This window comes from Typopeltis vanoorti, chromosome 6 (genome assembly GCF_054136105.1).
Source record: "Typopeltis vanoorti isolate ZY-2024b chromosome 6, IOZ_Tvanoo_1.0, whole genome shotgun sequence".
NCBI lineage: Eukaryota > Metazoa > Arthropoda > Arachnida > Uropygi > Thelyphonidae > Typopeltis > Typopeltis vanoorti.
This window is the reverse complement of record NC_143554.1, coordinates 21,710,681-21,735,230: the sequence shown is the minus strand read 5'-3', so window position 1 is coordinate 21,735,230 and position 24,550 is coordinate 21,710,681. Positions and strand designations below refer to the sequence as shown.

Below are 24,550 nucleotides of genomic sequence, written 5' to 3'. Positions count from 1 at the left end.
AGAATTGGAGATGTTAATGTCAGCTCTTTGCTTTATGCAGACGATGTTATACTTCTAAATAAATCCGCTACAAGTCTGCAAGATTCCCTGACTAAATTGAGTAACTGTTGTAATAGATATGGCATGAAGGTCAGCAATAAAAAGACAACGAAAATAGGCAGAATTGTTGAAAATGTCAACTGTGAATGCAGAACCTGTGGAACAAGTAAAACATTTCAGCTACTTAGGCACAATTTTTAATGAAGATGGTAAATTAAATATTGAAATAGACAACAGAATCAACAGAGCAGGTAGGAAGTCGATTGAATAAATTCATTTGGAATAAGAGAGAAATTAGTCGGAACACTAAATTAGCTGTTTTAACTTATGGTTCTGAGAGCTGGGTCAGAAGTAAAACAGTTGACCAAAGACTAGAGATAGCAGATATGAGAGTCCTGAGAAAGATTAGAGGCGTGAACAGATGGCAGCAAATACAATATCATATTAAAAATGAGGATATTAGGAAAGAACTTGACATTGTCAGCATTCAGGAATGCATTAGCAGAGCTAATCTCAGGTGGTATGGTCACTTAAAGAGAATGGGCGAGGAAAGATTAGAAAAACAAGTGTTCTCTGCCAGGTTGACAGGAAAACGACCCAGAGGAAGGCCAAGATATAGGTGGATTGATACTGTACAAAGTGCCTTAGATGATAGAAATATAAGATATGATAATGTTGGCGCCTTGACAAGTAACAGACTGATTTGGAGGAAAATTGTAGATAGGAAGTTAGTAATGATGTAAATTTTTCATGTAGTACTATCATATCCTGTACATCCTTTGAGTGTACAAGGCATGAATTTGATGATGATGGTTTAGTCCAGGATTCCTGCAGACCAGTACTTAATTTATTTAGAATTATAATATCTACATAAAGTAAAGAGCAGAGATTGACATCTCCAATTTTAATATCAGGCTTAATAAGACTTTCCTTCTTAATATGATCCTTGTCTGACACCTGATTTAACATCAAACTGTGTTCCTGTAACTCTTTCAATAGTGAATCATGCTGATTCGCGTTGGAAGAGTATACAGGGGATTTGAAGTAGAAAGTGATCACCATTTTGTTTTGAACCAGATAAAACATGAATAGAAAGTTCAAAAATGAATTGAAGGTGAGCAGCATTCAGAGGTGACCTTTAGACTCAGATATTCAGATATTATTTGATAAAAATTGTAAAAGTTTATAAACAATAACCAAACCTTGGGGATGCAGTGATCTGAAGAAATATTGATTGATCCAATAAGGCATGTGGGGAAGTTGCTTGTAAGGATAGAAAAATCTGAATTTACCAATCAAAGACTTATGGAAATTAGAGGCATTCTTAAAAAAAGATGAAGAAAATCTTGTGTATTTCAAAGTTATTTTGAGTGAATAACTGAACTATAACTAACCATCTATTCACAATATAATTTTTTTTAAATAACTAAATGCAGCATTGAAAGGGCAAGATACAAAGAAACTTACCTCCTTCTCAAATAGGTAGTTAGGTTTTCTGGTCCATTTCCAAGGTTAGTGAGCATAACTTTATCATGTTTGTGCTTTCATCTTTACTCCCTCCCTTCTGTTTCTTGCATCCAAGTGGTTTCATTATAACATAACCCAACTATAAGAGTGACCTCTCACCAGTATTCTTTTACAAGTGTTATTCTAGATAGCATGACAAACCACTTCCCACTATTCTAACAACATCTCATTACATGCTTCTTCCAATCATTAGACATCAGAAGAATTTTAAAGTTCTTATGGTTTACATGAAGTCCCTATCTCCTCGTTTGTGTTTACTTGGTAACCAAGCAAAACACTTTTTATGAATAGAGTTAATAGGTAATTGTAAAGCTTGCTTAATTGGTCATTATTGTAGTTTACTTGTGATATAGACTTCCAGATTGTATCCTTGATATAAGTAAACACTTATTGTTTGTTGGTAATAGTAAAAAGAATTACTGTTATATGCTAGATTGGCAGAAGAAAGGTTTACAGGTTTGATGCTCGTCATCGTAAGAGGTTATGCCTTTTCAGCCAATTTTGAAATTAAGAGGCTGCGTGACTATTTTTAGTTGGGGCAAGTAAGGTTATTCTCACAAAGCAACTGTTGTTTAATCCTACAACTCAGTGAATTGATTATAGAACACATAAGTATGTAACAAATGCTAGCTACAATTAGAAACATTGTCTTTCTTTCGTCTAGTAGGCTACAGAAATGCACTGAACTGGAGCTGTGGTAAAAGGCAAAGACCTTTGCCTGGAAAAAAAATATGAGATGTACTATCTACTTGTAATAGTGCTACCTACTCATTTTGTGGAATGAAAGGCATTAAGGGATTTATTTACTTTATTCCTGATAATTATTCCCTTAAGATTCATAGGCAAATGGGATGCACTTGGAGAGGCTGCTTGACTATCATGCTAGGGGTGGTGGAGAATCTGCTAATATCCCTTATTGATGACCTTGTTTAGAGAAAGGTTGGGAGTAGTAAACCATAATAAAGAAGAAAATTCTAAGAAATGACTTTGCTTTGTCATCATTTGTAGAACCATTAACATTTCCCAGTCAGAATGACTGCTTCCCAGATTTGAGGCAGTTTCATACAACCAAATTTATCGAGGTTTCAGGTAGTTTCTTAAGGCTTAGGCAGATTTCTTTAAAAAGTCTTTCATATTTGCATTTGCTTCTATAGAGTGTAAACTTGTTGTTTATTTGTAATTTCTGCAGACCATGAAGTAACCTTTTTAACTAGTTACAGACTATATAAAAAATTGGCATCCCTTATTCACTCCCACAAAGACCAACTACAGACCTGCTAGGTTCCTTGCAGTTGGAAGCTATGCTATTGTGGCCAAACAGACATGACAGCAAACATAAGAATCACTGAAAACAAACTACATTCAGTTCCACTACTACAGCCATCCCTTGGATACCCACCACAAGATGCAATGGAAGAACACCACTTTACTCCAAAGAAGCAAATTCAAATATGAAAGACTTCCAGGAATCTTCTTCAGCCTTAAGTAACTACCTGAACTTCAATAAATTTGTTTGTATGAAGGCTGTCTGAAATCTGGAAAGCACTCATTCTGAGGACTTTGACCCAAAAGCTACAAACTCTCATTACAGCTCACTAAGGGTGCTATTTAGAACTTTAGCATTACCTTTTTTTTTTTTTTTTTTTTTGCTTTAGTCATACTTACCCTGATGATGACAATTTGACTTTACCAAAATACTGGAAATATTAATTAATTTTTTTCTAATCATCTCATATTTTCTTAAGTAATACCATTATGGATAACCAGCATATGAGCCTTTCCACCAACGTAATCATTTCAGTATGCTTTTTGTTTTTAGTTTCATACCAAAAAAGCTTCGCATTTGATAATAAACAGCAAGAGGAACAAAAATCAAAGTTAGTTAATAAAATCTTAAAGAAATAGAGAAAAGATTCTGTAGGGGAAAAAAAAAATTAAAAGGAATCCCTTTTAATTTTTATTGTGTGGTGATTTCTCATTTCACTGCAGGTTCAAATCACAAGATATGCTGCTAGTACAAAGCTATACTGGCAGCATATCTTGGAAATTTCATATTTTGCAAAGCAAACATAAAACTCCAATAAAAAACCTGTCTTCTAGTTTTACCCTCTCCTCTCTCATATGTTGCTTTCTGCTTGAGCATTGTTTAATTGATAAGGAGTAGCCATAGTATTCAACACTAAATATCAGGCTAATCTTCTTGAGGTTAAAGTTTTTGTGATATTTTGACTACCATTATCTTCTCTTATTGGAAGGTGTGTACAACATATATAGAAACATTTCCAGTATGATGTATAAGATTTTCTTTTCCTTTTTTTTTTAATACTTGATACATTTATTTTACATTTGTATTCTATTTCTTCGATGGTAATCTATTTTTCTTTGAATACTTTTTTACATTTTTCATATTCATTTTATGTTAATTGTTGTCTCCTGCGCATTCTATTTTCTTCCATATTTTGAATGCTTAATGGATACTTTCTATGAGCAAGCTGTGTACCCTCTCCCCATGAGCATAATAGTATAGTGCAGAGGAAATGTGATTGAGATGATATTACCAGCATGCTGCATTCATGCATGTCTCTGCATGATGAAGTATACATATATGGTTGAAGAGGTTCATCATCAAATTTCTGCCATGTACCCTCAAGGGGTGTATAGGATATAATAGTACTACATGAAAAATTTACATCATTACTAACTTCTGATATACTATTTTCCTCCAAATCAGTCTGTTACTTGTAAAGGCGCCAACATTATCAGATCTTATATTTCTATCGTCTAAGGCACTTTGTACAGTATCAATCCACCTATATCTTGGCCTTCCTCTGGGTCGTTTTCCTGCCAACCTGACAGAGAATGTTTTTCTAATCTTTCCTCTCCCATTCTCTTTAAGTGACCATACCACCTGAGATTAGCTCTGCTAATGCATTCCTGAATGCTGACAATGTCAAGTTACCCTCATTTTTAATGTGATACTATCATTGATACCATCTGTTCACGCCCCTAATCTTTCTCAGGACTCTCATATCTGCTGTCTCTAGTCTTTGGTCAAGTGTTTTACTTCTGACCCAGCTCTCAGATCCATAAGTTAAAACTGGTTTGAACACTGTCTTGTATACAGCTAATTTAGTGTTCCGACTTATTTTTCTCTTATTACATATGAATTTATTCAATTGACTTCCTACCATACCGGCTCTGTTGATTCTGTTGTCTATTTCAATATTTAATTTACCATCTTCACTAAAAATTGTGCCTAAGTAGCTGAAATGTTTTACTTGTTCCACAGGTTCTGAATTCACAATGCAGTTAACATTTTCAACAATTCTGCCTATTTTCATTGTCTTTTGTCTTTTTATTGCTGACCTTCATACCATATCTATTACAACAGTTATTCAATTTAGTCAGGGAATTTTGCAGACTTGTAGCGGATATATTTAGAAGTATAACATCATCCGCATAGAGCAAAGAGCTGACATTAACATCTCCAATTTTGATATCATGTTTAATATGACTTTCCTTCATAATGTAATCCATATAGATAATGAATAGCAGAGGAGGATAATGTATATCCTTGTCTCACACCAGATTTAACATTAAACCATCTTCCTGTACTTCCTTCAATTCTAACTGCTGACTTACAACTCAAATAAAGACTAAGTATTGCTTGATATAATGTCCCATTAACACCATATAAACTGTAGCGTTTGGAATAGCTTCTCTCTTGGCACCTGATCATATGCTTTTTCCAGATCGACAAAACTTTAATACAGATCTTTGTTATATTCCCATGCTTTCTCGACGATTTGTAGTAAAGTGAAGATCTGATCCTGACGGCCTCTATTTTGCCTGAATCCAGCTTATTCTTCACCAAGCTTCTCTTCCACAATCCTTCTCAACCGTTACTCAAATATACTTGCATATACCGGGTAAATAAGAGCACAAGCTGCTTATTTACCAGGTACTTTTGATATGTTTTCTTATTTTCATTCACTGCCTCTTTAACTTCCTGTGTCCACCAGGGAGTTCTGATTTTTCTATCCTTGCAGACATCCTCACCACATGCCTCTCTGGCAGAATCAATCAATGTTTTCTTCAGAGCTTGCCAATGAATCTCCAAAGTTTGATTCCTGTTCTCAAACTGTTTCATTTTTTCTTGAATAATGTTTGTATATTTTAGTTTACAGTTCACATCTGAGAGCTGCTCAACTTTTATTCGTTTTAAAACTTCCTTACATGTTCTTCTTTTCGATATGAAATTCGATTTTATCCTGCTTAACACTAAATTGGGATCAAATTCAAATTCTCTGTACAGAGAATTTGAATTTGATCCCAATTTAGATCCAAATTTTGATCCAAATTCTCTGTACACTCTAGTGTCCTGCATCAGAGAGAAAACATCACTATCAACAATAATATAACCAATGAGTCTTTTCTTATTCCTTGCCTCTTCTCTCCATGTGAATTTGTGCACATTTCTATGTTGGAACATGGTGTTAGTAATAACCAGTCCGTGTCCTGAGCAGAAATCTAACAGGTATTTGCCATTATTATTAGCTTTGCTCTTTTCTCCAAATTTTCCCAAAATATTTTTGTATGTCTGACAATCATTTCCTACTCTGTTATTTAGATCCCTAACAAGGACCAATTTTTCATTGTGTCAGTTGCTTTTTCTAAAGCCTCAGAAAAATTCCTCCACTTCTACCTTAGTAGAACCTTCTGTGGGACCATAGACACAAATAAGTCTTATTGTCCAGTTCCCTATTCTGATATTTGCCCACATCACTCTACTTGAAATTGCCTGCCATTCAAGAAGATAAACCTCATATTTTGTGTTGAATACTATGGCTACTCCTTCTTTTCCTTGATTGTTATTGCCTGAATATAACATTTTGTATTTATTGCTCAGAAAGAGCTCACCAGTTTTGGTCTTTATTTTTGTTTCAGTCACCTCTATTATGTCGATCTGGTACTTATCTTATTCCTCGGCTAGCTCCATTTCTTTGCCATTCAGGCTTTTGTGTTGATAGTACCGATCTTAAATTTTGGTGATATTGAGTTGGTTTGTGTTTTAGGATTTGTTCCAGTAGCTGACTTTTCGCTGTTCGCCCTGGTTCCCTGGTGAAAACAACGGGGGCCTTGTTTAACCGGGCGACGTCCCAGCCGGCATGAAATTTTGTCATGCTGTACCATCATTTTTATTTTGGTTTAACCAATAAGAATACAGTTTGTTTGGCTAAATCCCAAATTGCCAGCCCATCCTCATTCGTTCAGTATCCGGGTAGATACCTAACAGGGTGCGCCATGAGAAGGTGAGGATTGGACATTAAGTCAGATGCCTTGGTCGATTCTCCACATTCCATTAAAGGCTATGTGGAGGTCTCCTCTCAGTTATACAGCTTTGACCCTTAAACACCTCCCTGTTGAAGAGGGAGGTGTATAAACATAAAACCTGTTGAAGAGGTTTTATGTTTATATATGAAAAAAAAAATTACAAATGTTAGGACACATAACAGATCCATGTTACATAAAATATTAGAAATGTTTGATATCTTCTACTTTTATATAATGCTGTGTGACTGGACATTAATATTTATTTTATTATTTTTTTTACATCCAGCCTGAAGGTCCTGAGCTGTATATTCAGATGTCAGATGCAGTAACAAATATTGACCTAGATAGTGTTCTGAATTGTCCCCATGATATATCTCTTCAGCAAGAAGCTGCTATCAATTTCCCAACACTGTTAGGTAAAACATTTGTACATCAGAAGATTTTTATTATGTCTAAATTAAAGCTGTCATTGACTAGTTATGTATAGTCACCTCTCACTATAGCAAAATTTCTGTTAGAATTATATCAGTCACCATAGCAAATTACAAATAAAAGTACCACCTAAAGCTCTGTGGTGCTATTCTAAGGAAATTCTCTGTGATAAACTTCCTAAAACTCTGTTTATTCCTTTGGCCTCGACTACTTTGGTAGCATGATAGCTGAGTGAATTACTTGACATAACATCAATGTTGTGAAAGTTCATAAAAGATAGGTAACTTTTATTGTAAACATTATCTGACCTGATTATTATTATGTCTAAATAAAAAAAAAGAATCTGTGTTGTTTGGTTTATAACTGGACTATGAAATAGACATTGACTAATTACTGCTCATGTTCTTATAGTATTAGATTGCAGTTCAGTAGAACAAAACACGTGTAAGTCCCAGTAGAATAGGCAGAAACTGATTGTTTTAGGTAGTCAGTGTAAATCAGCAAGAGATGGATCATTAGTTAACCAAATTGCCCTCTTCTGAATAGCGTCCAGAATTTTCAAGTGATTTTTGATGCTTTTTTCCAAATATGAGAATAGTATCTGAGACTGAATGGCATCTCAGTACTGAACTCATGTCAGTACTGAGATGCCAAGTGTACCATCTTTAGAATATGGATTTCTAGTAGTGAGGAATGGTCATTTATATGACAAGATATAAAAGACAACATGTGGTATATTATTTATATAGATTCTTTTTCAGAGCAAAACATTAGCTTTCAGTGTTCCTTCATTACATTTACCTGCCATGCACTCAACTTTTTCTCACTGCAAGGTGATGAAGGTCTTACGTTAGTAGATTGGCTCTTGTTAATAGTTGCTAAAGATCATCCTGCTGCTCATGTAATCTTCTTCAGATGTCAGAACAACGTATCTTGGAAGTTGGATTTTTTATCTTTGGATACATATTTGAATTGTGTTCAGAGAGCAAAGTGGGTGTTTACTACTTTCTGCTGCTACCAAACTAAGAAATAGATTTCACTTGGCTTGCCACCTAGTGGCATGCATTATCATACACCACATGAGATGAAACACTTACAGTGGATGAAAAAGATAATCCATAAAAACCCAGTTGAGCAGTTGGCTGACCTTATCACTTTCTTTTTTTATTGGGTAAGCATGCCCATTGACTAAAAGAAGTACCAAAAAGGTGATGTGATAGGTGTGATAACTCTGGAGTACAACTTTTTAGTTCAGCAGGAGGGATACTGTTATTAATGTTGAAGGTATTTTATTCTGGTTGTCACTGCAGGAGTTGGAAGAGAAGAAAGTTTACCCTTATCTTTGGTATGATTACAGGCAGTTTTATGTCTATAGTGCTTGATAAATTATGCAAAACTACTTGCCATGCAAAAAACAGTCACCTTCCCAAGATTCCCCCCGCCTCAGTAGAGTTCTCTACACGTAACCATTAGTTGCACATTTGGCCATCTACCTTTACATATTAAATCACTACTAGACAGGAAACTAGAAACTTAGTTGAAAAAAAAGTCAGGAGACAGAGAATCAAGATTTGAGGAAGAAGAATGTAAACTGAACTTGGGAATAAAGGTATCCATACCACTAAGGATTGTATCAATGATCCATTTTGGGTAAATGTCAAATGCATTCATAACTTGATTCATATAACTTGAAACAGATCCAGAAACAAAGCATAGAATCGGAATCCTTGTCCCACTTAGCATTCTTATAATGTGAGACATTGCAAAGATGAGAGTGGCTATGTGAATGTTGCACCTTTGAAGAAGAAATTAATACCAGATTGCAATTTGAATTGCCTTGATGATAAACAACATCCACAGTATTATCATCATAATCAAATTCCTGATATGTACCTTCAGGGAGTGTACAGAATATGGATACAGCATCCATAGCATGCTTGGGATAATTTGATGTTTTGAGTCTTAAGTTCAATAGTGTTTTGGAAGATGGGCTAATCTGTTATTAACATAAACAGTTTGTGCAAGACAGTCGGTGATAGCTTGAGATTTGACATCTCCACCTGCTGAATCAGCTCAGTCTGAAAAGAGACCATGTGGAGTTGTGAACTTTAAAATTTATGAGAAAGATGGCTTTGCTATTATAATAGTTGGTTTAAAGAAAGAAAATAATGTTTAGAATTATTTGTCTTATTAGGGGAACAATGACAAAGAAATGAATACGATGGTATAAGATAGACTTTTAGCCAAAAAAAGATCAAAAGGAGATGATGATGAGGCTGACACCACAGTCATACAACTAACATAGATACAAAGTGAAATATGGTTGATATATTTCATCCACATGGACATTTGAGTGGTTAAGATCCCAAGAGTGTAATTGGGGAGGGAAAATGAAATATAGAATTTCTATAGAAAAAATAGGTGTGCTTTTGTCAAATTGGATACTGAACATGGAATGGATATCACTGATATATGAATAGTTTATTATAGTCCGAAGTTCGCTGCTGTGAATTTCTGACTGCCCACTAATTATATATTGGGTTTTAACCTTTAATCCAAGTGTAAGCAAACAAAGTTTGCGCCTGAAGTACTTTCAGGACGGGGCAACTCGTGGTATAAGTTCTCATCACTTGCCTTAGTATCTCCCATAATGCAAAGCACATCTCCTTGCAGACATGTATAATGCTATGCATTAAGGGAAGGGCCACTACCCAGACCAGTTTCGACCTTTATTGAGGTGCTGTTTAAGCAAAGACCTCTCTAAAAATTAGGCGGTCCCCCAGACCACTCCCTACTAGTGACCGAAAAAGGACCGTCCAACTCAGTGACAGGCTCACCCCACCACCAAGCATCGCCATAATCTCAGCGATGTGGCCCCGCTCAGGGATAGGCAAAAACCTATCCCCCCAAGCAGAGCCTCTCACATTTCAGGGAAAGCAACTGCTTTTTTGCAAAAGCACATCAGTGGGAGCTAGACCCAAAGGTGGTGATACTAAGGTGGAATAATGGAGAAGTCATATTTACCTATACGAGTTGCCAAAGGGTGCCACACACCCTGTTATTAAAATTCTCTGGATTAGAGATAAGTTTAAGGAAGTTTTTTCACTTGGCTATGCTACTAATTATATATTGGATTTTATCCTTTATACAAGTGTAAGCAATATATAATTAGTAGCATAGCAAATGAAAAAAACTTACTTAAATTTATCTCTAATCCAGAGAATTTTAATAATAGGGTGTGACACCCTTTGGCAACTCGTATAGGTAAATATGACTTCTCCATTACTTCCACCTTAGTATCACCACCTCTGGGTCTGGCTCCCACTGATGAGACCTCAATAAAGATCAAAGCCGATGTCTGGGTAGTGGCCCTTCCCTTAATGCATAGCATTATACATGTTTACAAGGAGATGAGAATTTATACCATCTTCACCATGAGTTTCCCCAGTCCTGAAAGTACTTCAGGTGCAAACTTTATTTGCTTACACTTGGATAAATGATAAAACTCAGTATATAATTAGCATAGCCAAGAGAAAAAACTACCTTAAACTTATCTCTAATCCAGAGAATTATTGTGTGTGACACCCTTTGCCAACTCGTATAGGTAAATGTGACTTCTCCATTACTTCCACATTAGTATCACCACCTCTGGATCTGGCTCCCACTGATGTGCGTTTGCACAGAAGTGGTTGTTTCCCTGAGATGTGAGAAGCTCTACTTTGGGGTAGATTTTTGCCTGTCTCTGAGTAGGGCCACCGCTGAGATTATGGCTCTGCTCGGCGGTAGGTTTTCGCGTTTTTCTGTGTGGAGCCACCACTGAATTGGACGGGTCTTCTCTCACTCGTAGGGAGTTGTCTGGGGCACCACCTAATTTTTAGAGAGGTCTTTACTTAAACAGCACCTCAATAAAGTTCGAAACCAGTCTAGGTGGTGGCCCTTCTCTTAATGCATAGCATTATACGTGTCTGCAAGTGATGAGAATTTATACCACCTTTATCTCGAGTTGCCCCAGTCCTGACAGCTTTAGGCAAAAACTTTGTTTGCTTACACTTGGATAAAGGATAAACCCAATATATAATTAGTAGCATAGCTAAGTGAAAAAACTTCTTCTGACTGCCCACACATACACATTCCATTCACATTCAAAAGAAATAGCAGGAAACAGTAAATTGGCTCAGAACAGTATTTGTGTTTTGCAGGAACTTTACATAAAGAAAAGATTTCATGGGAAACAGAAACATCGATGACAGAACACAAAGAATAGGTAGATTTATTTAGCATATGGCTCACACGTGAAAAGTTACATTACATTACTCCTTAATATATATTGACATAGTAATAGACATATGTATAATAATAAGACATAATACAGTCATAAAAGAGAGAATCAAGAATAGGCTACAACTGAATGTCTAGGTTGATTATCCAGTCAAGTGCACTTGGTGTAGCATGGATGAAGTCTGACAGGTTTCCACTGTAAGTACATTTGACACATTCTGCTGTAATATGATTAATTGTCTGGTGGGGTGATCCACAGTCACACTAGGGTGATGCAATCATGCCCATTTGTAAAGGTGGTCTGGACATCTGCCATGGTTGGTGCGGATTCGGTTAAGGACAGACCAAGTTTTCCGAGGTAGGTCAAAACTCGAAGATATCTGTGTTGAGTCCACTAATTCGGGGAAGATCCCTGTTGAAGTGTTACACCAAGACTCTTTCCACTTCTCCATCATGTTGAAACTTGTCTCTGCAAGATTTTTTGCTGTTAAGATTGGAGGGTGCCTTGACTTCAGCCTGTTTATTTCTAGGAATGGGATGTCTTCATGGATTGGAAGATTTTGGATTTCCATGATTTTGCTGTATTCGTGTAGAAGAAAGTTGGATCTGTGGATGTGTGGAGGCAGGATGTTGCTTAGCACTGGGAGTCAGTAGGTTGAGATTGATTTTACAGTTCCAGAAGAAATAAGGTGCATAGTGGTGTTAAGCTGGGCATCAACCAAATACACATGGGTGCTGTTCAGCCATACGGGTGAGCAGTATTCAGTTGTAGAGTAAACGAGGCCAGTAAACGAGCAGTGCAGCGAAGCAGTGTTGCTGAGGCACCCAAAGTTGTTCCACATAGTTTTTGCAGTATATTGTTTCTTGTTTTTAGTTTGGATGCTGTGTTAATGAGATGTGGTTTAAAAGATAGTGTTTTATCCAGAGTGGCACCCAGATATTTCATGAATCTGTTGTAGCATAGCAGTTTGTGGTTGAAGTAGACCATGGGTTCTTTGTTAGCCTGGTTATTGTTCAGATGAAAGCATGAAACTTCTGTTTTGCTAGGATTTGGGCATAATCTCCATTTGCTGAAGTATTCATCTAGGACTGCAAGGTTGTTTATTAGTGTATCGTCCATTGTAGTAAAATTAGTGTGTCTGGTGGCTAGAGCAATGTCATCAGCTTAGCAAAACTTCTTGGAGGCTGTATTAGGCAAATCTGCGATGTTTAAGTTAAAAAGAAGGGGGAGCCAGAACTGACCCTTGTGGGTCCATTATCCAGTGTTCTTTGTTTACTTTTGTTCTCGTCCATACACACTTGAATAGGTAGAATAAGTAGAAACATACACAAAACAACATGAAAAGTACAAATCTGACTGATAACATATAAGAAAGATTAGAAGACTATGAAATCATAAAAATTAACATTCAAATTTTGAAATGCTACATTAGATTAATATCACTTTCCTGAAAATTTCATGATAAACTAAATATATGCAGTATGTACGATTAAAAATAATAATAACCTGAAAAGTTCAACAGTCAACTTTATAATTGGTCATCTCCAGTTACTTAGAGTGAGGGAACAAAAGTAATTTAGCAAAGTTGGTGTGAACAAGTTAGCTTCCTAATTGGACAGAGATCTAATAATGGACAGCTGTCATAAATTGATGCTTTTCATTTTAATGGTACAGTCTGCATGTGTGTAATTATGAAGATTTCAGGTAAGTAACATTAATTTAAGCTAATGTAACATTATGAAATTTAAACATTAATTCTGCATTTCATTTTTATAATTTCACACATTTCTAGATCTTAATGATACGTCTTCCATTGTTTATATTTGTTGTTTTCTGTTCTGGTTTTCCTGCAATTTCTTTTTATGGTTCCTTGAACTACATCAATGTTGTTCTCTCATCATCATCCAATTTTCTGCCATTTCTTTTGTATACTGATTGTGATATAATTTGCTAAGAAATTTGGTCTCCTATCCTGAAATTTTTACCATTTACTGTTTTCAATGATGAACATAAAATAACATTAATTCTGTGAAAGTTAGGCTGAGACTCTTCCATAGTTGGTTATAATGCATCATTTCTTTATAGACATTAGCTGCACATTAATTCCTGATTAATGCACCTAATGTCTGTTGTTTACCTTAGTCTTGCACTTTTTCTTGTCTTTGAAACTGTTTGGCTAATCTTTCCTTTTCCATTCTGTTTAAATGATCATATCCACCTTAGATCTAGTCTTCTCACACATCCTTGAATGCTAATGATGTCAAGCTGCTCTCCAGTATTTGCATTTTTAATTCATGGCATTTCTTTACTCTCCTAATTTTCCTTATGTATCTCTGTTCTTTGACTGCTTTATTTTCACGTCAACTTTCAGATCCATAAGTGTTAAAAGTGATGTAAATACTGTCTTGTATTATACTGCTAATTCAGTGTTTTGACTAATTTCTGTCTTAGTCTTTTTAAATTTATTCAGCTAGCTTCCTTAGTCTTCATCTTCTATTGCTTATTTCCATATTTAATTTGAAATACATACTTAATAAAAATTGTTAAATAGATGAAGTGTTTTCTTTCTTCTCTGTTATCCATTGAAAATTCCTCTATTTTCATAGCTTATTACTGTAGTTATTCAGTTTAACTAAAAATAGGCATGAAAAACATAGTGAATTTATTTCAGAGTATAACACCACCTGCATATTGAAAAAAACTTGCTGAGTTTAATATCTTGATTTTGGTATTGGTTCCATTCCACTTTGTGATGTGATCCATGCAGATGTTTACAAATAACAGTGTCAGTAGTGTGTGCTATTTTATATGTGAATGAATATCTCTCATTAGAGCAGACACCACTGTAGCCAACTCATTCCAACCAATTCCTGACAAGTCCCAACCAGAGTCACATAGGAACAATGCTATGCTGAATGAAATTAACTATATCAAACTATCCACTGTAACAAACTGTTCTTGTGGTCTTTACATGTTTGCTTTAGTGAATGATGACTGTATATATTACTGTTCTATTACTGCTTTATCTCATTTAATAATTTTTTTCACTATAATAGCTGAACACCTAAAATATCCTATTCTTAAAAATGAAAAAATAAAAAACTACTTTTTTTTTTTTTTGTTTTTTCATTCTAAGCTATTTTCATTCAAGGAAAAGAAGGAGTAGCCATAGTATTCAACACAAAATACGAGACTAATCTTCTTGAATGGCAGTCAGTCTCAAGTAGAGTAATGTGGGCAAATATGAGAATGGGGAACTGGAGAATGAGACTTATTTGTGCCTATGGTCCCACAAAAGGTTCTACTAAGGTAGAAGTGGTGGAGTTTTTTGAGGCTTTAGAAAAAGCAACAGACACAATGAAAAAGGAAAAGTTGGTCCTTGTTGGGGATCTAAATAGCAGAGTAGGAAATGATTGTGAGACATACAAAAATATTTTGGGAAAATTTGGAGAAAAGAGCAAAGCTAATAATAATGGCAAATATCTGTTGGATTTCTGCTCAGGACATGGCTTGGTTATTACTAACACCATGTTCCTACATAAAAATGTCCACAAATTCACATGGAGAGAAGAGACTAGGAATAAGAAAAGTCTCATTGACTATGTTATTGTTGATAGTGATGTTTTCTCCCTGGTGCAGGACACCAGGGTATACAGAGGATTTGAAATTGGAAGTGATCACTATTTAGTCTTGATCAGGATAAAATTGAATTTAATATTGAAAAGAATAACATGTAAGAAAGTTTTAAAGCGAATAAAAGTTGAGCAGCTCTCAGATGTGAACTGTTGACTAAAATACACAAAGATTATTGAAGAAAAAATGAATGAGTTTGAGAACAGGAATCAAACCTTGGAGATTCAGTGGCAAACTCTGAAGAAAACATTGATTGATTCTGCCAGAGAGGCATGTGGTGAGGTTGTCTGTAAGGATAAAAAAATCAGAACTCCCTGGTGGAGGCAGTGAAGGAAAAGAAGAAAGCATACCAAAAGTTCCTGTCAAATAAGTCAGCTTGTGCTCTTAGAGAATATAGAGACAAATGCAAGAATGCTAAACACTGTGTAAAACTAGCTAAACAAAAGTCATGGGAGGACTTTGGCAAGAATATAGAAAATAAATATCAAGAAGGTGGCAAAATATTCTGGAGGTTGTTGAAGAAGCTTAAGAATGGAGGAAAGAGTGCTATAAAAGGAATTAGAGATGATAAAGGTGACATGAAAACGGGAGAAAAAGATATCCTTGAAGTATGGAGTAATTACTTTGAAAAACTGCTAAATGAAACAAGCAGTGGTAAAAAAACACTGACCAGGCTTGCAGTCAGGAATATATATCCATACTTGAAGTAGAAAAAGCCATCAAAGGCTTGAAATGTGGAAAGGCAGCAGGAGTAGATGATATTCGACCAGAAATGCTGAAGTATGGAGGTATCAAAGTCTTACAGTGGCTGCACTGCATGGTTCAGAAAGCCTGGACAGAGGGACAAATTCCCGATGGTTGGAGTAGAGCTCTCATAGTACCCATATATAAAAAGGGAAATAAAACTGCATGTGAGAATTACAGAGGTATTTCCCTACTGAGTGTTCCTGGCAAGATCTATGCCAGTATACTTGAGAAACGGTTGAGAAGAATTGTGGAAGAAAAGCTTGGTGAAGAACAAGCTGGATTCAGGCCAAATAGAGGCTGTCAGGATCAGATCTTCACTTTATGACAAATAGTCGAGAAAGCATGGGAATATAACAAAGATCTGTATTTAAGTTTTGTCGATTTGGAAAAGGCATATGACAAGGTGCCAAGAGAGAAGCTATTCAATACGCTGCAGTTATATGGTGTCAATGGAGCATTATATCAAGTAATACTTAGTCTTTATTTGAGTTGTAAGTCAGCAGTTAGAATTGAAGGAAGTACAGGAAGATGATTTAATGCTAAATCTTGTGTGAGACAAGGATGTACATTATCCCCTGTGTTATTCATTATCTATATTTATCACATTATGAAGGAAAGTGGTATTAAACATGATATCAAAATTGGAGATGTTAATGTCAGCTCTTTGCTTTATGCAGACGATGTTATACTTCTAAATAAATCTGCTATAAGTCTGCAGTATTCTCTGACTAAATTGAATAGCTGTTGTAATAGATATGGTATGAAGGTCAGCAATAAAAAGACAAAGACAATGAAAATAGGCAGAATCATTGAAAATGTCGACTGTGTTGTGAATGGAGAACCTATGGAACAAGTAAAACATTTCAGCTATTTAGGCACGATTTTTACTGAAGATGGTAAATTAAATATAGAAATAGACAACAGAATCAGCAAAGCTGGTATGGTGGGAATTCAATTGAATAAATTCATATGGAATGAGAGAGAAATTAGTCGGAACACTAAATTAGCTGTATACAAGACAGTGTTCAAACCAGTTTTAACTTATGGATCTGAGAGCTGGGTCAGAAGTAAAACACTTGACCAAAGACTAGAGACAGCAGATATGAGAGTCCTGAGAAAGATTATAGGCATGAACAGATGGCATCAATGGCAATATCATATTAAAAACGAGGATATTAGGAAAGAACTTGACATTGTCAGCATCCAGGAATGTGTTAGCAGAGCTAATCTCAGGTGGTATGGTCACTTAAACAGAATGGGCAAGGAAAGATTAGCAAAACAAATGTTCTCTGCCAGGTTTGCAGCAAAACGACCCAGAGGAAGACCAAGATATAGGTGGATTGATATGGTACAAAGTGCTTTAGACGATAGAAATATAAGATCTGATAATGTTGGGGTCTTGACAAGTAACAGACTGATTTGGAGGAAAATTGTAGATAGGAAATTAATAATGATGTAATTTTTTTTTCATGTAGTACTATCATATCCTGTACACCCCTTGAGGGTACATGGCAGGAATTTGATGATGATGATGGAGCTATTTTCATAGCCTTGAAAATATTTTGCTGCCTTCATCATTTTTATATTTGCTTTCTATCTTTTTTGTCCCCATTCTTTCCATTATGCTGTTAAAGTTTTCTTACATTTTGCTTAGGCACATGCTGACTGATCTGGAAATTTTTGTGTGGTTTCTTCTTTTCCAGGAGTGTCTCTTTTTTGTTCATGATCATGCAATGAATTTTTGCATGATTGTGATCATGCAAATGAATGAATGTTAATGACTGGCATGATCACCAAATTCATCAACATTTTCCTCCGGTTTTGCCATTGTCTCTAAACTTTTCAGAGTAGCATCTTTAGACATCCTATTTATAGTTTTGCTAATGAATGACAGTACTCTTCGCTCCTCTTTGTCATTCACGAACCTTGTAATGTTCTGATGACCCACATATTCAAGATTTTCTGGCCAGTGCCTTAAACATCAATCTTTTACCCCTTCTCAAGTGGGGGTGATGATAATTTCATAACTTTTAATCTGCCAAAACACATCCCTGCCTTATTTCCTTGAAAAAGACTCTCACTCTTTCATACTTCTGATAACATTCCACTCACCAGTCAAGATCAGTTTCTCTTCTTGGCTGACTTTTTCTTCTAGTCTAGTCCATCCTTGTAAACACATCACATTCATAGCCACTTAACCCTCCAAAAAACGTAGTATTGATTTTTGTTCTTGACATTACTTCTCTTCTTTTGAACTCCTAACAATTTATAAATCTGAAATCCACCCAATCTTAGAATATTATTCTTACATTTCGATAGTGCACTAGACAACTACCTCAGCATTCTTGATTATATCCAGAAAAGAGCTGTTTGTGTGATAAATGACTCCTTCCAATCACCTTCCTGTAGAAGCTTTATTTATGCATTGTGTTTTCTGTTGCTGTTTTTTTTTATCAACCTTACACAATCAGTTTCAGTAATAGAGGAAAAGAATCTGTTAATTTGTTTCTTGAAGAGTTTGAATGGGAAGTGTATTTGTTGATGACATAAAGGACAACCTTTATGATAACCTAAAAGACAGTTATATGAAATGAAGGAAGAGGATGAAAAGTTTGTTTGGAGTTGATCAACATATGAATGCTGACCAGCAGCTGGTGGGGTTAATACATGCTTAGAGAGAAGTAGAAAAGTTGTGGTGGCTAGTTTGGCTGAGCAACTTCTATGTGAAAGTGAGAGGATGGAGTCAATGAGAGAAGGGTCATCCATTAAGGAAATGGCTCTCTTCTGGGTGTAATCTAGCATTCTGAGAGAAGATTTTTTGGGACACCATCTCAGGTATGATAACAGTGTTCTATGTTTGGGCTGATTTCGATTGCAGACATATAAACTCTTAGGAGTTGAGCAGGAGAAAAGTAATATTTAGAACAAAAAAATACCAAACCAGATGTTGAAAGTTAGCCCAAGAAAAGAAAACTAAGATTGGTTGGTGAGCAGAATATTATCGAATGTGAAAGAGAGTGAGACGTGGTTTTTATTCCAGGAAGTAAAGTAAGACTGTGTTTTGGCGGCAATAAAATTTACCCCATTTCACTGCACTTGAGAATGGCTAAAAGATGATATTCAAAGAGACATGCTGAAACATGGAGGTATGAAAGTTATACAGTGGCTACATTTCATAGTTCAGATGGCTTAGTCACAGGACTGAATTTCAGGATGATTGGAGTGGAGCTGTCATAGTACCCATCTATAAAAAGGGAAATTAAACAGTGGAAGAATTACAAAGCTATTTCCTTATTGAATATTCTCAGTAAGATTTATGCAAGCATACTTGAAAAAAGACTAAGAAAAATTGTGGAAGGGAAACTTGGAGAAGGATAAGCTGAGTTTAGACCAAAAAGATAATTATTTTGTTCAGGTATGGGGGGGTGGGAGTGGAGCATGCAGGAGTTTGTCTATTTTCTGAGTTGTAGTCAGTGAATAAAGTATCACAAAATAACAATTCTGTGGTAAGGCCATCATTAGAATGAATATCTCTGTGTAAGTGTACAGCATTCTCAAAATACTTGCATGCATAAGAGCCCATTTGTTCTAATGACCTTACCAGACTTTATCACAGAACTGTTATCCTTGCAACAATTTAGCCAGTGGCTACAATCTTTATAAAACAGAAAAAATTCTGACTCAGTTCAAAACAATATCATTCCCATCCTTACTCATAATCTTATTCATAATCTCCCACACATTCAGCTAGCATTCCCGGAGCATATAGACTTCTTTGTGCTTGCAACTTGTCCTATTTTGGACAGACAAGTAGATTTGTGATCATCTGCATAGGATGTCAAGACTAGCAGATTACTCTCTGGACAACGGTGCAGCATAGAAGTCACGACAATTCTGAGATACTATTTTTAGATTCAGCATCTGCCCCGAAACCCCCTCCTCCCCTTCCCAACCTTAATAAGTATAAATATGGCTGCATTCATTTGCCTGAAATCTGAGAGACATTCATTCTAAGACCACATTTTGCTTGACCTCTTAACTTTATCTGGCTCCTAGAGGGCACCTTCATATGATATTTAATTATTTTCCTTTAAATATGAATTGTTTCTGCTACACTCAAACTGAGCACTACATATCTTAACATGGTGATAATTTGTGCTCTGAAGATGCTAGTTTTGAAATCCAGCAAAATATTAGTAATTGAATAAATTATTTACTTCTTTCTTCTGGTGTTGATACCATAAAGAACTGTGAATGATCACACATACTTAAACCTATCATTACGTGTACTGTGGAACCCTATGAATTCCTGCCCTTTCTTGTTTTTCTGCCATACTTTCAGTTCATTGCTTTGACATAAATTTTCACTGATTTTCACAAAAATACTTTTGTCATTGTCAGCACACTCATGTTGATATCATTACTAATATCATCATAAGTAATGTAATACTATTTTGCATCATGAATGTTATTTTTTCTTTTTACAATAACTGCATAATCACTTTGACTAGTTCATTAACTTCTTGTTGAAAAAAATTGGTATTGTTATTTCATCAGTGCATGTGGGTCTGATGCTTGTTTCATCATTCTTTGTCCATTGCCAGGTGATTCAGACTTTTCCTACATGACTCCTTAAACAATTATACAAGTTTTTGTAGTCCATTTTGTTTTTTGAATAGCAATAGATCTTGTCCATTCTTTTGGTGCTTTCCCATTGTTACTTGCCAGTTAATCATTGCTATACACTCTAGCTAACATTTAGCAAGAGAGTGGAGCTAACACTGTGAGCTGAAAATGACTAATCCAAATAATATCTCAAGAAAAGTTGCTGGTTGACCAATTCCAGCTGAGATATCATGTAATGATTACACCTCAAAGAAGAACATTACTTTCCATTTGTTAGTTGAAATGATGAGAGTATCATTTTAAAATAGTTAATAAATCACTGTTTTAGAGAAAATTAACTGAAATTTTTTTTTTTTGTTCTGTAAGTTCTCCAATGAGAATTATTGTTTGAATTGGTTTGAACATTGCTAGTTTAGCATTTTGGCTAATTTCTCTCTTATTTCATTAAATTAATTCATCTGGCTCCCCACCATACTGGCTTTACATTTTTCTATTATATGTTTCCAAATTTAGTTTGCCATCTTCACAAAAAAAAATTGTGCTGAATTATTTTTTTGTTCTATTGACTCGTCATTGAGAATATATTATTGTTTTGTCCATTTTTATAGTTTTTTTTTTCCTTTTTATTGCTGATTTTCATATGGAATTTTACAGTGATTATTCAGTTATACATAAAGATATTGGAGAACAAACACAGGAATACAAATATAGACTGAAAAGGGGAAACCAAAACAAGAAATAGAAAAATTGTATGATTTTCAAAATACAATAGACAAAATAAATAAAATAGAATATGTAATAATAATTGGGGATTTAAATGCAAGAATTGGCAATGTGGCTCTTCCTGGTATATGTCAAAGATTTAATGAAGACATAATCAATGAAAACGGAACTAGTCCATTGTGGTTTTCTATGAATAAGTAGCTCTTTTTTTATCATAAAATACAACATAAAATAACTTTGGATAATACATGAGGGCAAAAATCTGTAATTGAATACATTTTAACTAATAGAGAAATCATGCAAGAAAAAATTGACTTAAGAGTTTAACATCAGTTAGACTCTTAATATAGGAAGATATAGGAAGCATGGGTGCTTCCTATATCTTAGATATAGGAAGCACCCATAAGTTAATTCTTGGGAGAATGAAACTATCAAAGAATGAAACAAAACAAAATACACAGAGAAGAACAAAATACAGGATAGAATTACTTCATTATGAAAGTATGAGATACCTATAACCATAAAAGATTGTTAAACTGGAAACATTATAATCATCATCATAGTTTATTCACAATGTGATACAATGTGAAAAGGGAAAAGAGATTTATATTAAAAATTAAATATTGCAAATTATGGTCTTCCAAGTCTCTTTATCTTGAGCTAACTGGTAGATGTCAGATGGAGTTTTACAGTTCAGCCTACTGATGGTTTCACATATGTATTGCCAAAATTGTTTTGCATGGTCTTCCTCTACTGTGATTGCCATCTTCTGGTTTGTACAAGATGAGGCATTCCAAAAAGAGTGAGACTTCAGGAAGTCTGAGTTGTAGTTTTTTGACTATATTGACAAGTGGTTCTTGCTTAGCCAGATTTAGCACAGCAGAGTTAGTGACACAGTCCATCCAAGGATCAGTCTGAGACATGTAATTCCAAAGGAGTTAATTAGATCTGTAGTTTTTTTGGTTCTTATTGTCCAGGTTTGAGAACATTACAAGAAAATAGATCTACTGGTTGCATGGTATAGTCTTAATTTTGTCTTTAATGATATTAATGATGATTTCCAGATGGGGCAGAGTTCGTTATGGAAGACTAGAGCCAGCATTTATGTTTTCTAATATTTTCTGTGTTGCTGATGTACGATCCAAGATATTGAAAGTCCTTTACTCTTTCTAAGGGTTTATTGTTGATATGAAGAATAAAGTTTTTTTCACAACCTATTAAGAATACTTTGGACTTTTGGATGTTGATCTGCAGACAAATAAGTTTAACCTGTGCCTCTAGTAGACTGAGATGTTTTTGTGTATTTGTTGGTTCTGTATCAATAAGTACAACATCGTCAGCCAAGATAAGATCAGTTATACGCATGGCATGGGTGGTGATGTTAAACCTAAGATCTTCTGTGTTGGTGGTCCAGAAGATGTAGTCCAAGCATACTAAAATCAAATCAGGTGCTAGTACATCACCTTTCAGGACTCCTGTTGTCACCAGAAAGGATTCAGATATTTCTGTTTTAAAGATTACTGTAGCATTGTAATCTTTATAAGGTGCTGAGATTGCTAGAGTTTTGAGGGTAGACCATAGAAGCTGAGTATTTTAAACATTGCTTCTGTATTAATGGAGTCAAAGACTTTTTTGAAGTCTATAAAGGTTAAAATGAGTTGCAAGTTTTTATCACGTGAACCTTCTATGATTCTTCTGATGCAATGTATCTGCTCTACTGTATATCGTTTTTTTAGAAATCCAGCTTGGTTTTTTCTTAAAAGTGGTGTTAGGTTCTATTCTATTGAGTATCATCCTATTGTAGATTTTAACTGTGGTTGATAGCAAAGTAATACCTCCGTAGTTATCCATTCTATTGAGATTGCCCTTTTTAGGTATAGGGACAATAAGGCCTCGTTTCCATTGTAGGTATTATTTCAGTGTTTAAAGCTTGATTCATTGTGGCAAGGTGATTGGAATATGTATTATAGTTAGCATTTTTGAAAGCTTCTGCTCTGATTCCATCAATCCCTGAGAACTTTCCTGCTTTGATTTGATCTATTGCTATTTTTAGTTTTCCTTTTCAGTGAAGTCTTCACAATTTATTGGTAGAGCAGTGGTTAGATGCAGGTCCATTAGCTGACTTGAATGTTATAGAAGAAAAATGACAGCATTTAAAGACATTGTACATTTGAAGCAGCAAAAGAAACATTAGGAGAAAAAACAATTAGTACTAAAGCTAATAAAAAATGGGTGGTTTAAAGAAGAAAAAGTTTAGTGAAAGAAAAGAAATCGCATTTTGCAGATCATTACAAAACAAAGCAAGTAAGTACCTTGATTTATGAAGAATATAAAACTATACGAAATAAAGTAAATAGTGAGATAAGGAAAATTAAACAGCAATGTTGAAATAACTACTCCAAAGAATTAAAACATGATTTTATGTCGCCTAAAGAAAAAATCTGGAGAATAATATAAACTCAAACAAAAGAACTAAATGAAAATATAAAACTCGCATTTAGATTGGATAAATGGAAGAATTATTTTCAAAATCTATGTACAGAAAAGCACAAAGATAATATAATCAACAATAATAATGTTTATAGAGATGATAGAGTAACTTCTGAAATAACAGAAAGATATTGAACAAACTCTTAAAGAACTTGAAGAGAACTTAAAGAAAGATCCTAAAGAATAGAATCTATGGGGATTGATAAGATACAGAATGAACTATTAACTGGAAAAGCTAATTTACCTTCTGGATTTCTATCACTACAGTATGTTTTTATTGCATCACATATAATTTTTGGAATTTTTTTTAATGTTTTTTAATATATATATAGATATTCATTGTTAGTTATTTTATACCATTAAATAAGCTTGCTAATTTCAAAACCTTCCTCTGAAATGACCTCATTTTTATATATAGATGACCTTGAAGATCATTCAGTTGTAGATACTACTAAAAATAACTATTCTGTATCACTAGAAAAGAATCCAGTTCTTCCTATAGGCATTAGTGATGTAAGTAATGCATAGTTTTTATATAATCATTATTACCCAAGTAACTTCTTTGCTTGTATAGTAATTTCTGAAGAGGTAGTCACACACAACATATAATGCATAATGTTATTTTTTTGAGAATTTAACTTTCTCTTGCATTTGGCTTATGTGTTTAATTTTTTCTGAGCAATATGTATGATTAGCTATAGTGAGCATAATTACATGGAA

General features: G+C 34.8%; 1 protein-coding gene across 1 annotated transcript in view; it reads left to right on the top strand.

The window, feature by feature from the left end:
• Positions 1-24,550, top strand: part of Rrp6 (exosome component Rrp6) — a 251,754-nt gene that overhangs the window by 162,675 nt on the left and 64,529 nt on the right. Inside the window, exons 14-15 of the mRNA XM_090393930.1 lie at positions 7,187-7,316; positions 24,249-24,343. Coding sequence (XP_090250056.1) covers positions 7,187-7,316; positions 24,249-24,343 — 225 coding nt within the window. The remainder of the gene's footprint in view (positions 1-7,186; positions 7,317-24,248; positions 24,344-24,550) is intronic.